Genomic DNA, 17,571 nt, shown 5'->3' on the forward strand with positions numbered 1-17,571 from the left:
GAGATGGGGTTTCACCATGTTGGCCAGACTGGTCACAAACTCCTGATCTCAGGCAATCCACACACCTTGGCCTGCCAAAGTGCTGGGATTACAGGCATATTTTTTCCCCCCAGATGGAGTCTTGCTCTTGCCCAAAGCTGAAGTGCAATGGCGCAATCTCAGCTGACTGCACCCTCCGCCTCCCACATTCAAGCAATCCTGCCTCAGCCTCCTGGGTAGCTGGGATTACAGGCATGCGCCAGCATACCTGGCTAATTTTTGTATTTTTAGGAGAGACGGGTTTCACCATGTTGGCCGGGCTAGTCTCGAACTCCTGCCCTTGTGATCTGTCCGCCTTGGCCTTGCAAAGTGCTGGGATTACAGACATGAACCACCGCACCCAGCCACGTATTTTATTTTTATACCTGCCCTGCCTAATTGAGAAACTTGGCATCTCTTATCAACAGTGGTTGAGCTACTTTATTGTCTTTTTAAAGTCCTTAGTAACATTTTAGGTACTAACACAGAGGTGATGGTAGTTTAACCCTATTCTCTTCCAATTTATTATTTTTTTTTTATGGCTAGTCGAGTGAAGCAGTGGGAATGGCAAGGAACAAAGAAATCTGCAACTAGTTGTGATCAGTTAGTTGTAAACATCACTGCACTTGGACCAGCCTCCTTTTTCCTTTAATTTAAAAATCTGGATTTGTGTGTGTGTTTTTTTTTTTAAACAGGTGCCATGTTTCAGAACAGAGTAAGACTCCTGGTAAAGAAGAACTGAAGATATTATACAGATACCAGATATAGCCTAATTACAAAGAAAGCATTAACCTGCCTCTGAGGTGACTAAAGGGGAATAATGGTGATTTTGCGCCGGGCTCGGCCGCCTGCTTCCGCCCCAACCAGCAATGAATCTTGACTCGCTCTCGCTGGCCTTGTCTCAAATCAGCTACCTGGTGGACAATTTAACCAAGAAAAATTACCGAGCCAGCCAGCAGGAAATACAGCATGTAAGTAAACTAGCCAGAAAACAAATGCCATTGAAGGAATGAATAGACAGTGGAAAGAAAACCACACATTTATGTGGGCATGTTGCATGAAAGGTAACAAACTTTTGCCCCTTATTTCAAGTGATTTCTGTCATCATCTGTAAAACAGCTCTTAGCCCAGTCTTTTTTTTTTTTTGGAGACAGTCTTACTCTGTCACCCAAGCTGGAGTGCAGTGGCATGATCTTGGCTCACTGCATCCTCTGCCTCCTGGCTTCAAGCAGTTCTCCTGCCTCAGCCTCCCGAGTAGCTGGGATTACAGGCATGTGCCACCACGCCTGGCTGTATTTAGTAGAGACAGGGTTTCACCATGTTGGTCAGTCTGGTCTCGAACTCCCAACCTCAAGTGATCCGCCTCGGCCTTATTCTGGGATTACAGGCATGAGCCACCACGCCCAGCCCAATGTTTTTTTTAAAAAAGATTTTTCACAGCTTTTTATTTTCCATGGAAATTATAAAATAGGTCTGACCTGTCTTTGGGCTGGTGCTCAGGGCCCAGAGAAACCTGCTAGCTAGGGTTTTCCTTTCTTTACTTTTTTTTTTTTTGAGATAGAGTTGCCCAGGCTAGTGTGCAGTGGCGCAATTTCGGCTTACCACGACCTCCGCCTCCCGGAGGAGCCTGAGCTCTTTCGCTCAGGCAGGAGTGCAGCGAAGTGATCTCGGCTTACTGCAACCTCCTCCTCCTGGGTTCAAGCGATTCTCATGCCTCAGCCTCCTGAGTAGCTGGGACTACAGGCGCCCGCCACCACACCCAGCTAATTTTTTTTTTTTTTTTTTTTTTTTTTTGAGACGTAGTCTTGTTCAGCTTCCCAGGAGTGCAGTGGTGCGATCTTAGCTCACTGCAACCACCATCTCCCAAGTTCAAGCGATTCTTCTGTCTTAACCTTCCGAGTAGCTGGGATTATAGGCATGCACCATCATGCCTGGCTAATTTTTGTATTTTAGTAGAGATGAGGTTTCACCATGTTGGCTAGGCTGGTCTTGAACTCCTGACCTCAGGTGATCTGCCTGCCTTGGCCTCCCGAAGTGCTAGGATTACAGGTGTGAGCCACCACGCCCGGCAGATTTTTATATTTTTAGTAGAGACGGGGTGTCACCATGTTGGCCAGGCTGATCTGAAACTCCTGACCTCAGGTGATCTGCCCGCCTTGGCCTCCCAAGGTGCTGGGATTATAGGCGTGAGGTCTTGCGCCTGGCTCCCAGGCTTTTCTTAAACAGGGTTGGGGATGGTCCCCAACCAACTTCATGTCTGGGTTTTTCATGATAGTGAAGTCGGAAGCCAGCAGTGCAGCTGCCACCTACTTCCGTCCAGCCAGACCCTTGCCCTTGCTGATCACAGTCCTGGGGCTGGACTGCTTCACATAAGTTGTCTTTTGGCCTTGGAGTATCCTTTATCAGAGCCTTGGGCCCCTGGGCTCCTTCACTCAGTACTTGGTGGGCCACATTACACCCTCCCGTGCAGTAGGTATTGGCTTGCCTGGCTGAGTCATGTGGGAGAGTCCTTGTATGGTTCCTACAGACTTTCCTCTTTGAGATAGCGTTTCTCCATGTTTGATTGCTTACAGATCAAAGTGCCAAAAACGAACCTCAAGATAGCTGAAAGTTTTCTTTACGCTTTTACATTTATTCTCAACATTTTTTGTGTGTTGGGGAGGGTGGTGAAGTGTTTATCCAGTGATCTTTCTTTTTTTTTTTTTTTTGAGACAGTTTTACTCTGTCGCTCAGGCTGGAGTACAGTGGTGCTCACTGCAGCCTCGTTCTCCTGGGTTTGAGCAATCTTCCTATTTCAGCCTCCCGAGTAGCTGGGATTACAGGCTTCCGCCACCACAACCAGCTAATTTTTTGTATTTTTAGTAGAGAGGGAGTTTCACCATGTTGGCCACACTGGTCTCGAACTCCTGACCTCAGGCCATTTGCCCGCCTCGGCCTCCCAAAGTGCTGTGATTACAGGCATGAGCCATCGTGCCCGGCCAATCTTTGTACTTTCTAGAAATTGTCCTTCAAAGCTATTTAAGCTAGTTAGTCCTTTTTTTTATCTTTTTCTTTTTAAATGCCCTGGTTGAGCTTGAATAGACCAGTTGTTAAAAAAGAAATAGAAAAAGATTTTAGCTGTTCAGTCCTATTTGGCAAGAGGACTTCCAGTTACCTTCTTATGGTTCTTGACTATCAGGACCCTTGTGTCCTCTGGGGTAAGCCACATGTTAAATTGACTTTCTTTTTTTTTGGGACGGAGTCTCGCTTTGTCGACCAGGCTGGAGTGCAGTGGTGTGATCTTGGCTCACTTCAAGCTCCGCCTCCTGGGTTCATGCCATTCTCCTGCCTCAGCCTCCCAAGTAGCTGGGACTACAGGTGCCTGCCACCACACCCGGCTAATTTTTTTGTATTTTTAGTAGAGACGGGGTTTCACCGTGTTAGCCAGGATGGTCTCGATCTGACCTCGTGATCCACCTGCCTTGGCCTTCCAAAGTGCTGAATTACGGGTGTGAGCCACCGCGCCCAGCCGTAAATGGACTTTTTAGTATGTATACCTTTGCCCCCACCTTCTGATGAGAATACCTTCCTTGCCCTCACCACCACTATTTACCTCTCTTTTCCCAATTATTTTTCTACCTTGCTGGAACAAGATAAAGTGACACCTCCACCGTACATCAATTCCATACACTTTTATTAGGTACCTGTGAGGTAGGATTTTATCCTTTCAAACTTACATTTCTCATGCTATAGAGAAAGATAAGGAAGATGAGCAAGTTCCCAGAACGTGGCAGGCTGAGTGGTCACACAGGCATGGAGCACATGCTGAGAACCTAGAGGGAAGGACTGCAGAGTGCCATCCTGGATGCTGCAGCTGGAAGTGGTCCTTCCCGCCACTTGGCCCCTGACACCATGCTCTGTAGTGTGCAGGGGTCTGATGGCACTGCTAGATTGCTCCTTCAGCTAAGGGCCACATCTTAGACAGCTTTACTTTTCCCTTCAGCACTTGTCCCACTGCCTTGCACACAGGTGCTGTATCAGTGTTCATTGAACAAAGCAGGGAAACTGATTTCAATTTCACTTGTTCAGTATCATTCCAGTTTTTTTTTTGTTTGTTTGTTTTTTTTTGAGACGGAGTCTCGCTCTGTCGCCCAGGCTGGAGTGCAGTGGCCGGATCTCAGCTCACTGCAAGCTCCACCTCCCGGGATTACGCCATTCTCCTGCCTCAGCCTCCCGAGTAGCTGGGACTACAGGCGCCCACCACCTCGCCCGGCTAAGTTTTCGTATTTTTTAGTAGAGATGGGGTTTCATCGTGTCAGCCAGGATGGTCTCGATCTCCTGACCTCGTGATCCGCCCGTCTCGGCCTCCCAAAGTGCTGGGATTACAGGCTTGAGCCACCGCGCCCGGTCATCATTCCAGTTTTTATGTGAAAATTGCACAACCCATTTGGGGTACCTTCATCTCAAAAGAAAAGTACAAGACTGCCTTTGATACCTTTCTGTGGATTCTGTGGTGAAAAACCTTTATGCTTTTCATACTTTTCTATTCTCCGTAACTTTCTTCAAAAGTATCTCTTTCCACCTCTTTCTTACTCAAACACAAAAGCATTCCTGTTTTAGAGATTCTGGCCCGTGGGTTATCTGGCTAGTTACGGCCTCTCCCGTTCACCTGGTTATACTTTATTACTGGTGACTGGTTGGAGAGGCAGGATCACTGACTCTGTCACCCCTAGGAGCCATTAGGACCCCTTCCCTGGAGGACGGCCTGCTTGTTCTCTGGGGACTAGTCCTCATTTCCCTTCCATGATACAGTGGGGCAGGTTATTTTTATTAAGCAAACATTTATGAGAACCCCCTCCCCAAAATAAAGTCCCCAAGTAAAGCACAACTCTGAGAGGTTGTGGACTATGAATTGTTTCTAGGGAAGATAAATTTCTGCAAATACATTTTAATCTTTCCCTCTATCTTGTGATTAAGGGGTTGCTTTTTGGTAAGGATTTTTTTTTTTTTTTTAAATTGAGATGGAGTTTTCTTTTTTTTTTTGAGATGGAAAACAAAATTTTTTTGATCATAGAGTTAGGCATTATGGAAATTCAAGCCAGATTTTTAAAAACCTGGTCATCTCCGAAGAATACTGACAGTAATAGTGGTGCAGGGAACAATATGGTAGATTATTGAATGAAACAGATTAACTTGAATAAAATGCTGTGACTTGCATCTCTAAAACAAATTATAAAATGTGATCGGACTTGTTTTGGTCTGCTTCCTCTTTTTTTTCTTTATTGGTTCCTTTATTTTTCACATTTAAAAAAATTGAAATATCCACAGGTTGTAAAAATCCCTTTTTTTTTTGTTTTTGACGGAGTCTCGCTCTGTCTCCCAGGCTAGAGTGCAGTGGCGCTATCTCCACTCACTGCAACCTCCACCTCTCGGGTTAAAGCAATTCTCCGCCTCAGCCTCCCGAGTAGCTTACAGGCACCCACTACCATGCCCAAGTAATTTTTTTGTATTTTTAGTACAGATGGGGTTTTCACCATCTTGGCCAGGCTGCTCTTGAACTCCTTACCTTGTGATCCACCTGCCTCAGCCTCCCAAAGTGCTGGGATGCTGGGATTACAGGTGTGAGCCACTGTGCCCAGCTTTCTTTTCTTTTTCTTTTTCTTTTCTTTTTTTTTGAGATGGAGTTTCACTTTGCTTCCCAGGCTGGAGTGCAATGGTGCGATCTTGGCTCACTGCAACCTTCACCTCCTGGGTTCAAGACAATCTCCTGCCTCAACTTCCCGAGTAGCTGGAATTACAGGCATCCACCACAATGCCTGGCTAAATTTTTTTGTGTTTTTAGCAGAGACGGGGTTTCACCATGTTGGCCAGGCTGGTCTCAAACTCCTGACCTCAGGTGATCCACCCACCTTGGCCTCCCAGAGTGCTGGGCTTACAGGCATGAGCTACCATGCCCAGCCTCTTTTTTTTTTTTTTTAAATGAGACAGTATTGGTCTGTTTCCCAGGCTGGAGTGCAGTGGTATATAATCTCAGCTGACTGCAATCTCCGCCTCCCGGGTTCAAGTGATTTCCAAGCCTCTCGCTCCGCAGTAGCTGGGATTACAGGTGTGCACCACCACATCGGCTTATTTTTGTTTGTAGTAGAGATGGGGTTTCACCGTGTAGGCCAGGTTGGTCTCAAACTTCTGGCCTCATGTGATCCACCTGCCTCGGCCTCCCAAAGCGCTGGGATTAAAGACATGAGCCACCACGCCTGGCCAGATTCACCCTTTTAAAATACATAATTTGGTAGTTTTTTAGATTCACAAAGTTGTGCAACCATAACCACTATCTAATTTCAGAACATTTTCATTACCTCAGAAAGAAATACCTGGGTTAATTTGCACTCATTATTCTTTTCCTCCTCCGTCTAGCCCTTAGTGACCACTATTCTATTTCTGCCTTGATGGATTTGCATATTCTGAACATTTCATATAAATGGAATCGTACTATATGTGGCCTTCTGTGTCTGCGTTTCTTTTTTTGTTTTTTTGATTTTGGTTTGAGATGAGAGTTTCACTCTTGTTGCCCAGGCTGGAGTGCAATGGCGTGATCTCCACTCACTGCAACCTCCGCCTCCTGGGTTCAAGCGATTCTCCTGCCTCAGCCTCCAGAGTTGCTGAGATTACAGGCATGTGCCACCACGCCCAGCTAATTTTGTATTTTTAGTAGAGACGGGGTTTTTCCGTGTTGATCAGGCTGGTCTTGAACTCCCAACCTCAGGTGACCCGCCTGCCTCAGTCCCCTTAATTCCTCTGAAATTAAGCCCTACACATTTTTGCTTAAAATAGAAACCATTCTACCAGTTGGTAAGGGGAGACTAGTAAAGTAATTAAAAAACTGTATTAAACACCTTACAATCTGGTAGCAAAATCTTAGGCTATATGAAAAATTAAGTATATCAAAGGCTTTTTGCAGTATTTCTATAATGTTTCGATTTATGACTGTAGTAAAACATATTGTGATCTAGGAGCCACATATTAAGAGGGATATTAGCAAATAAGTCTATGATGTCAGAGATTTAGAAAATTATATGGAATGGTTGAAAAAAATCATATTGAATGGTAGACACTATTTGACCTAAAGAAGACACATGAGGGAGGATTAAGACTTAGAGTGTATCAAACATATGTGCCACACAAATAATGGAGTATCTCCATAGTTAACTTTTTTTTTGAAACGGGTTTCGCTCTTGTTGCCCAAGCTGGAGTGCAATGGCGCGATCTCGGCTTACTGCAAACTCCGGCTCCTCGGTTCAAGCGATTCTCCAACCGCAGCCTCCTGAGTAGCTGGGATTAGGAGAGCACGCCACCACGTCCGGCTAATTTTTGTATTTTTAGTAGAGATGGGGTTTCACCATGTTGGTCAGGCTGGTCTCGAACTCTTGACCTCAGGTGATCCGCCCACCTCGGCCCCACAAAGTGCTGGGAGTACAGGCGTGAGCCACTGCGCCCGGTGCGTAGTTAACTTTGAAAACGTATTCTGCCTCTTAAAAATATTCATTCCAGGTTTTTATTGTATAATTCACATGGGAAAAAAATTAAGCAAGAAACAAATGTAAGGATAATGGGATTTTAGTAAATCTTTGCTGATCCTAGTGAAGCAAAAGCTTGAAACTTTTTTATTCTTTGGCCATTGACAGTGTGATGAAATGTGCCTTCTATTTTTTAGGTTGATAACACAGTCTCAGACAAGTCAGTGTATTCATTAACCATGATCTGGCCCCCTGATTCCGTCTGAACTTTTTTCTTATCTTCAGAGTTCTTTTCTGTTTCTGTGCTTTTGCACTCTAGGTTTTTGCTTCTCCCTGGATTGTTTTTTCTTCACCCGTATCTATGGTTGTTTCAGCTCACAGGTCTCACCTTAGAAGGTCTCTGAGATAACCCCCTGCATCAATATTAGCAAGCTCTGTTTTATTTTCTTTTTGTAACAGATAATGTTGTCAGAAATTTTTTGCCTGTACTTCTCCCACAAAAATTGGCTTAGTGAGAATTTGGATCCTATTAGTCTCCTCTGCTGCTGTGTTTACAGCTAGAATAGTGTGTAGCATATACTCAACAAATGTAGGTTGAACCAGATTATCGTATTTTTTCAAGGGTGAGAGATCTGGTTAATTGGATCATAGTTAATTCTGTTCTTTCTTTCTTTTTTTTTTTGTTTGTTTGTTTGTTTTGAGACGGAGTTTCGCTCTGTTACCCAGGCTGGAGTGCAGTGGCACGATCTGGGCTCACTGCAAGCTCTGCCTCCTGGGTTCAAGCCATTCTCCCACCTCAACCTCCCTGGTAGCTAGGACTACAGGTGCCTGCCATCACACCTGGCTAATTTTTTTGTATTTTTTAGTAGAGACGGGGTTTCACTGTGTTACCCAGGATGGTCTCGTTCTCCTGACCTTGTGATCTGCCCGCCTCGGCCTCCCAAAGTGCTGGGATTACGGGTATGAGCCGCCTTGCCTGTCCTTTTGTTTTATTTTTTATTGAGACAGGGTACTGCTTTGTCCCCCAAGGTGGGAGCACAGTGGCACCATCATAGCTCACTGTAACCTTGAACTCCTGGGTTCATGTGATCCTCCAGCCTCAGCCTCCCAAGGTGTTTGGATTACGGGTGTAAGCCACTGCGCCCGGCTTCTATTCTCTTTTTTTTATTTTTTGGAGACAGAGTTTCACTCCCTCATCCAGGCTGGAGTGCAGTGGCGCAGTCTCTGCTTACTGCAACCTCTGCCTCCCAGGTTCAAGCAATTCTCGTACCTCAGCCTCTCAAGTAGATGGAAATTACAGGTGTACATCACCATGCCTAGCTATTTTTTTTGGTAGAGATGGTCTTTCTTAACTTCCATATTTTCTGAATGAGGAGACGGGAAACTGAAATAAGCTAAGAACTTAGCCAGCTTTCATGTTGTTATCGTGATATAGTGGGAAGATCATAGCCTTTGAAGTTGGACTATAAATCCAGATTCTTCAGCTCATAGTCTTGGATTTTTGGCTCAAGGAGTCTGTTTTAACTGTGTCAACCCGTTATCCGTGGGGATAGAGGGTGGTAAATGTTAGCAGTTGTTGACGATTAAGCCAGGAAAGCTCAGTGCAATATCTAGCCCAACGTGTAGGTAGTATGTGGCTCTTAGTAAACATGATTACTCTGCACATATACTGTGCTCAAGTCTTTTCTAGACTAGATGTGCAGAAGTGAACACAGCTACAGAAAATTTCAGTAAATTAGCAGGTAGTAGTAATTGCTATGGAGAAAAAGTAAAGCAGAATAAGGAGTGATGCTGGGGCAGGTCATATTGCTATTTTAGGAATGGTAATAAGACCTCACTGATAAGGTGGCTTTAGAGTAGAAACCTAAATGAAGTGAAAGAACAAACCATGATAGCTATCTGGAGTTTTTCATTTAGAGAGAATAACAAATACCAACAAACATGGGTAAATTTGAGGAAGAGCAGGAAACTAATTGAGCTCTAGGGCAGCATCTAAATCACTGAAGTCTGATCTGGTGGCAGCTTCATTTAAGGCTGTGCCGTGTAGCGTTACAGTTGTGTTAGCAGAGAGAATTTGTGTTATGTAAAATTGTTGTCTTAAAAAAAAATCTTTGGGCCGGGCGCGGTGGCTCAAGCCTGTAATCCCAGCACTTTGGGAGGCCGAGACGGGCGGATCACGAGGTCAGGAGATCGAGACCATCCTGGCTAACCCGGTGAAACCCCGTCTCTACTAAAAAGTACAAAAAACCAGCCGGGCGAGGTGGCGGGCACCTGTAGTCCCAGCTACTCGGGAGGCTGAGGCAGGAGAATGGCGTAAACCCGGGAGGCGGAGCTTGTAGTGAGCTGAGATCCGGCCACTGCACTCCAGCCTGGGCGATAGAGCGAGACTCCGTCTCAAAAAAAAAAAAAAAAAAAATCTTTGTTACACATTTGATCAATGCTACTTGGTGTTTTTGGTGTAGATGTTGAGCAAAGTACAGAGTTGCATGGTAAAATTACTGTAGTTTTTCTACTCTTCTTCCTGCCAGTGACTGACTATAGGAAACTTTTTTTTTTTTGAGATGAGGTTTCACTCTTGTTGGCCAGGCTAGACTACAATGGCACGATCTCGGCTCGCTGCAACCTCTGCCTCCCGGGTTCAAGTGATTCTCCTGCCTCAGCCTTGCAAGTAACTGGGATTACAGGCACCCACCACCATGCTTGGCTAATTTTTGTGTATTTAGTAGAGACGGGGTTTCCCCATGTTGACCAGGCTGGTCTTGAACGCCTGACCTCAGGTAACCCACCTGCCTTGGCCTCCCAAAGTGCTGGGATTATAGGCGTGAGCCACTGCGCCCGGCACAGGAAACATTTGAAAAATATTGAATTACAGGTGGAAGCAGTGGTGTATGCCTGTGATCCTAGCTACTCAGAAGGGTGAGGCAAGGAGATTCTGTGAGTCCAGGAATTCGATATCAGCCTGGGCAATACGGACCCTCTCTAAAAAAAAAAAAATTAATTATAACTTATGGGCACTTCCATCAATAATTCCTTTAACTTCAAAAATGAGTAATTAATGTAAATTGGAATTTTGCCTTGGAGGTTGATTTTCTTTTTTGAAACTTTTTTTTCTTTTTAAATCCTCTCTTAAACATACTATGTTTGGTCATTTTAGATTGTGAATCGGCACGGTCCTGAGGCAGACAGGCATTTATTACGCTGCCTATTTTCGCATGTGGATTTCAGTGGCGATGGTAAAAGCAGTGGCAAAGATTTCCATCAGGTATTTGGGGCTTACAAAGTTCATGTCCACTTAGCTTAAATGAATTTTAAATTCATTTAAATTCAATTGTTAAATGAATTTTGGGCATAGTGTATGTAGCATATGACACATACAAAATAGCATCCAGAAGTAATTGTAGCTGGAGGGTGAAAAGGTGTTAGATTTTTCCTTTTTTTTCTGTGCGTCCCTTCTTCTGCCTGCCTGTAGACTATAACAGGTACCTAGTTCAGATTTCGAGAGGTACGAATCAGACTTGCCTGAAGGAAGCAGGAATGTGGGGGTTCCCTGCCTGAAAAGTTAGTAAGGCAGGGGGGATCTCATGTCCTGGATTGAATCTGTAGCTTTATTTCCCATCTAGCAAGAGTTTGTCATTATACTGTTTCTTACAGTAATCTTATCAATGAGCTCTTCTTTTCTGGAAGTTTTGCTGGTAATAGACTTTGAGTAGTGTAATGAGTTTTTTAAAAAACCTCTATTTTTATAACCTTTTTTTTTTTTTTTTTTTTTTTGAGACGGAGTCTCGCTCTGTCGCCCGGGCTGGAGTGCAGTGGCCGGATCTCAGCTCACTGCAAGCTCCGCCTCCCCGGTTCACGCCATTCTCCTGCCTCAGCCTCTGGAGTAGCTGGGACTAGGCCCGGCTAGTTTTTTTGTATTTTTTTAGTAGAGACGGGGTTTCACCGTGTTAGCCAGGATGGTCTTGATCTCCTGACCTCGTGATCCGCCCATCTCGGCCTCCCAAAGTGCTGGGATTACAGGCTTGAGCCACCGCGCCCGGCCTTATTTTTATTTTTATTTTTTTATTATTTCCTGGTTCCTTTTACCTTGGGTGTTGTTGAGACAGAGTCTCTCGTCACCCAGGCTGGAGTGTGGTGGCACAATCATGGCTCACTGCAACTTCTGTCTCCTGGATTCAAGCGATTCTCCTGCCTCAGCCTCCCAAGTAGCTGAGATTATAGGTGCCTGGCACCACTCCTGGCTAATTTTTGTATTTTTAGTAGAGACAGGGTTTTACCATGTTGGCCAGGCAGGTCTTGAATTCCTGGCCTCAGGTGATCCACCTGCTTTAGCTTCTCAAAGCGCTGGGATTATGGGCATCAACCACTGCGCCTGGCGAGATTTTTAAAGAGCTGATTTTGATAAGATATAACAGTATATAGTGTTAGATCACAGTTTAGTGTTCTGAGTACCTCAGCTTCTGTTTGTTCTTAGATGACGTTTAGTGCTAATGAAAGTCATTTTTTATTTTTAAAGACTCAGTTTCTGATTCAGGAGTGTGCGTTGCTGATTACAAAGCCAAATTTTATCTCGACGCTGTCCTATGCCATTGATAATCCATTGCACTATCAGAAGGTTGGTATTACTATTATCTTTAAGAATGTGATCTCAGGCTTTCTAAAAAGGCCCTAAGCCTTGATCTGTTAATGTGATGTCTTAATATAAAAATTTCAGGTTATTTTGGGATGTCTTTCATAGCTTTGTAACAAAATTAAGACAGTTCATTTAATAATAAATAGAATCTTAATAAAACCAGATCATGTGAAGACTTAAGTTTGTCATAGTTTTAGGACATAGTGTGATGTTTCTAGCAACACTACAGAATTAAGCAACTCCTATGTAGTGCCATCCTTGAGCAAACAGATAGGTTGTTAAAAATTTTTTGAAAAAACAAGTTCTTATTTTAAACTAAAATTTGGTTTGTTTCAGAGTTTAAAACCTGCACCCCACTTATTTGCCCAGCTGAGTAAAGTGCTCAAATTAAGCAAAGTACAAGAGGTGAGTGAGTTAAGAAAAGAGACGTAGACAGAATTAGAATTAGAAACAGCCATTTGACTCTTTGGTTAATCTAACCCTTCTTGTTTCAGGTAATTTTTGGCCTTGCCCTGTTGAATTCTTCCAGCTCAGATCTTAGAGGTTTCGGTGAGTTACTTTTCCAAAAATATCATGAAGTGAGACTTTAAAATACATGGGTTTTTAATCATGAGCCTCTGTGGTTTAGACTTACTACGATAATCTGAAATTAATTTCTCTCTATGGTAAAAAACATGTAATATAAATGTTACCTCATAACAGAATTTTTTTTTTTTTTGAGACGGAGTCTCGTTCTCTCTGTCACCCAGGCTGTAGTGCAGTGGCGTGATCTCGGCTCACTGGAAGTTCCGCCTCCTAGGTTCACACCATTCTTCTGCCTCAGTCTCCTGAGTAGCTAGGACTACAGGCGCCCGCCACCATGCCCAGCTAATTTTTTGGTATTTTTTAGTGGAGACGGGGTTTCACTATGTTAGCCAGGGTGGTCTCGATCTCCTGACCTTGTGATCTGCCCACCTCGGCCTCCCAAAGTGCTGGGATTACAGGTGTGAGCCACCGCACCCGGCCCCCTCATAATTAAGTGTAAATTTCCATAATGATAATTGTATTTAGGTTGTGTAACAGATCTCTAGAACGTTATCTTGCCAAACAGAACTATGCCTATCAACAACTCTCCCATTTTCCCCTCACCACAGCCGGTCCCTGGCCATTACTTTCTTTATACTTGTCAGCTAGAGAAAGCATTAGAGAGATGGGTGAGCTGGTGAATGAGAAGGGTGATTATCTGCATTTTGATGGTATGTGACTTTTTAACCCATTGTGGTGCAAAAATAACTTGTGGTTTTTGGTTTACCTGACTTCTAGCTGCCCAGTTTATCAAACAGAAGCTTCCAGATCTTCTGCGTTCTTACATTGACGCAGACGTCAGTGGAAATCAAGAAGGTGGCTTCCAAGATATAGCAATAGAGGTCCTACACCTCCTCCTCTCCCATCTCCTCTTTGGGCAGAAGGGAGCCTTTGGAGTTGGACAAGAACAGATAGACGCTTTTCTTAAGACGCTGCGCAGAGGTAAGGGAGTCTTTGTAGCCTACAGTGGATGGTTTTCTTGGATGACCACAGACACATCACAAAAGCATTTTTTTCTCTTCTCTTTTCTCTCCTCTCTTTTCTCTTCTCCCCTCTCCCTCTCCCCTTCCCCTCCCTTCTCCCCTTCCCCTCCCTTCTCCCCTTCCCCTCCCTTCTCCCCTTCCCCTCCCTTCTCCCCCTCCCCCTCTTTCTTTCTCTTTTTAAAAAAGAGACAACATCAGCTGGGCACAGTGGCTCAGGCCAGTAATCCCAGCACTTTGGGAAGCTCAGGAGAGCATGACACCATGCCTAGCCTTACATGCTGGTTTTTTTTTTGTTTTTTGTTTTTTGTTTTTTTTTTTTTTTTTTTTGAGACGGAGTCTTGTTCTGTCCCCCAGGCTGGAGTGCAGTGGCGCGATCTCGCTTACTGCAAGCTCCGCCTCCTGGGTTTATGCCATTCTCCTGCCTCAGCCTCCCGAGTAGCTGGGACTACAGGCGCCCGCCACCTTGCCCGGCTAGTTTTTTGTATTTTTAGTAGAGATGGGGTTTCACCGTGTTAGCCAGGATGGTCTCGATCTCCTGACCTTGTGATCCGCCCGCCTTGGCCTCCCAAAGTGCTGGGATTACAGGCTTGAGCCACCGCGCCCGGCCTTACATGCTGGTTTTAGCTTAAAAAATTGGTCACTTTCGGCCGGGCGCGGTGGCTCAAGCCTGTAATCCCAGCACTTTGGGAGGCCGAGACGGGCGGATCACGAGGTCAGGAGATCGAGACCATCCTGGCTAACACGGTGAAACCCCATCTCTACTAAAAAATACAAAAAACTAGCCGGGCGAGGTGGCGGGCGCCTGTAGTCCCAGCTACTCAGGAGGCTGAGGCAGGAGAATGGCATAAACCCGGGAGGTGGAGCTTGCAGTGAGCTGAGATCCGGCCACTGCACCCCAGCCTGGGCGACAGAGCAAGACTCCGTCTCAAAAAAAAAAAAAAAAAAAAAAAAAAAAATTGGTCACTTTCGATATGCTCACTTCACCTCCTTGGATATTGGCATTGTAAAGTTAAGATAAATTCTAGTTATTTTGTTGCCTCTGAGCTTTCATGTTTGAGAAAGATTAAGAATTCTTTTTAAAACAAATCTGGTAGTGGATTAACATCCATTCTCATGGTTATTTTTATTTACTTCCTAATGTTTATATAGTTTAATGTACATTAACATTCTCACTAGTGGGAAACTCCACTTGCCAGTGAAATAAATAGACTGATATTCTGGTTGTTTGCTTTCTCTGCATGGGAAGTGATAGCCCTGTTGTGAAAATTTAAAGTAGGCCGGGCGCGGTGGCTCAAGTCTATAATCCCAGCACTTTGGGAGGCCGAGACGGGCGGATCACGAGGTCAGGAGATCGAGACCATCCTGGCTAACACAGTGAAACCCCGTCTCTACTAAAAATACAAAAACTTAGCCGGGCGAGGTGGCAGGCGCCTGTAGTCCCAGCTACTCGGGAGGCTGAGGCAGGAGAATGGCGTGAACCCGGGAGGCGGAGCTTGCAGTGAGCTGAGATCCGGCCACTGCACTCCAGCCTGGGTGACAGAGCGAGACTCCGTCTAAAAAAAAAAAAAAAAAAAGAAAATTTAAAGTAATATTTAGGGTATGAGTTGGTCAATAGATGGAATCACAATATCAAATGTTAAAGGTACACTGATGAGCATTTTTTGTGATATAAAAGTATTCAAATTTTGAAATTGATGTTAAAGTCATAACTTGGGCTAATAGGCTGGAAAAAATGAAATAAGCTTGCCTTTGATATGAACTTGTGAGAGAATTGGGTTTGAGGGGATTTTGGATAGAGCAAAAGAGGATTGTTTGTTTTTAATTAATATAGCAGTTGTAACCTTTTTCTTCCCTCAGATTTTCCCCAAGAACGCTGTCCTGTGGTGCTCGCACCACTTTTATACCCTGAAAAACGGGACATTCTAATGGACAGGATCCTGCCTGATTCCGGAGGGGTAGCTAAAACCATGATGGAGAGCTCTTTGGCTGATTTCATGCAAGAAGTAGGCTATGGCTTTTGTGCAAGGTTGGTAGTAAAACATGTTAAGTTTCTGATTATTCTTGTGCAAAACATGTATGATGTAATTGTTTAAAAAAAGTCTCTTAAATTCCTTAATCATCTTTTCCTCTCAAGAGGCATGCTTCTAAATTTTAATCTTCCACAAACTAGTATGTGTGACAGCTGTAAACATGCTGGGTGTTAAATGTTTATCTCCTTCCCCTCTCCAGTTTCTCAAAATTAGGAGTCAGTGGTTTCTAGGCTAGTTGCCACGATAGGCATATTTTAGCTTTTGGAAGGAAGAGAGAGCATTGAAGCAAGTTAGTATTTATGGAACTTGTATCTCTTTACACTTAATGTGACTAATTTTCTCCTCTCTGACCCCCACCCCTCTAATTTCTTCATTCTGCCTTCATCTGTGGCTTCCTTCCTTTTCTGCCTCTTTTATACCCTGTCTCTTGCGTATTTTTCTCACTTGCTTAGGGCATCAAAGGATATTATTTCGCATTGTTAGTAGCACTTAAGACTGTGATATACTGGATTATTAATATTTTTCTAAAAGCAAATTATTAAGGATGTTAATGTGCTTTGCTTTGACTTAAAAATCCTTATGTTTTAAAAACCCTCAGACAGTTTGGCCGGGCGCGGTGGCTCAAGCCTGTAATCCCAGCACTTTGGGAGGCCGAGACAGGCGGATCATGAGGTCAGGAGATCGAGACCATCCTGGCTAACACGGTGAAACCCCGTCTCTACTAAAAAATACAAAAAAAAAAAACTAGCCGGGCGAGGTGGCTGGCGCCTGTAGTCCCAGCTACTCGGGAGGCTGAGGCAGGAGAATAGCGTAAACCCGGGAGGCGGAGCTTGCAGTGAGCTGAGATCCGGCCACTGCACTCCAGTCTGGGTGACAGAGCGAGACTCCGTCTCAAAAAAAAAAAAAAAAAAAAAAAACCCTCAGACAAACCACATTCTCACTTAGGTTTGAAATAGTGCATTTGTGAGTGTTGTACTTGTGCCTGGCATATAACTTTTGTTAATCAAACTGAATAAGATGCATAGTGAAATGTTAGGATGCAGACCGGGCACGGTGGCTCATGCCTGTAGTCCCAGCACTTAGGGAGGCCGAGGTGGGCGGATCACATGAGGTCGGGGTTCAAGACCAGCCCGACCAACATGGTAAAAACCCTGTCTATACTAAAAATACAAAAATTAGCTGAGCATGGTGGCACGCGCCTATAATCCGAGCTACTCAGGAGGCTGAGGCAGGAGAATCGCTTGAACCCAGGAGGCGGAGATTGCAGTGAGCCAAGATCGTGCCACTGCACCCAGCCTGGGCAACAGGGTGAGACTTCATCTCAAAAAAAAAAAAAGTTAGGATGGATGTTCAAGGTTTTGTACATATCAGAATAATCAAACTCACTTTGGATGTTAAAATCTTAAAGAAGATTGAGGATAATTTTTTCATTGTGAAAGAGAGCATCACTCATGAGTCTTATTTTCTTCCACTGATTTTTTTTTTTTTTTTTTGAGATGAAGTCTTGCTCTGTTGCCCAGGCTGGAGTGCAGTGGCACAATCTCAGCTTACTGCAACCTCCGTCTCCCGGGTTCAAGTGATTTTCCTGCCTCAGCCTCCCGAGCAGCTGGGACTACAGGTGCGTGCCACCATGCCCAGATAATTTTTTGTATTTTTAGTAGAGATGGGGTTTCCCTGTGTTAGCCAGGATGGTCTTGGTCTGACCTTGTGATCTGCCCGCCTCAGCCTCCCAAAGTGCTGGGATTGCAGGCGTGAGCCACCACATCCGGCTCTTACACTGAGTTTTAAAAATCGTTTGCCTTTTAAAAAAATTTTCAGGCTGGGCATTGTGGCTCATGCCTGTAATCCGGGCA

General features: G+C 44.5%; 1 protein-coding gene across 6 annotated transcripts in view; it reads left to right on the forward strand.

The window, feature by feature from the left end:
* CNOT1 (CCR4-NOT transcription complex subunit 1) overlaps positions 1–17,571 on the forward strand; it is a 108,068-nt gene that overhangs the window by 23,384 nt on the left and 67,113 nt on the right. For all 6 annotated transcript variants that reach the window (XM_050772858.1, XM_050772861.1, XM_050772860.1 and 3 more), the window contains exons 2-8: positions 714–989; positions 10,666–10,773; positions 12,025–12,123; positions 12,478–12,546; positions 12,636–12,690; positions 13,444–13,647; positions 15,546–15,714. In XM_050772858.1, coding sequence (XP_050628815.1) covers positions 888–989; positions 10,666–10,773; positions 12,025–12,123; positions 12,478–12,546; positions 12,636–12,690; positions 13,444–13,647; positions 15,546–15,714 — 806 coding nt within the window. In that variant the 5' untranslated portion in view covers positions 714–887. The remainder of the gene's footprint in view (positions 1–713; positions 990–10,665; positions 10,774–12,024; positions 12,124–12,477; positions 12,547–12,635; positions 12,691–13,443; positions 13,648–15,545; positions 15,715–17,571) is intronic.

The sequence above is a fragment of the Macaca thibetana genome, chromosome 20 (assembly GCF_024542745.1).
Source record: "Macaca thibetana thibetana isolate TM-01 chromosome 20, ASM2454274v1, whole genome shotgun sequence".
Lineage (NCBI taxonomy): Eukaryota > Metazoa > Chordata > Mammalia > Primates > Cercopithecidae > Macaca > Macaca thibetana.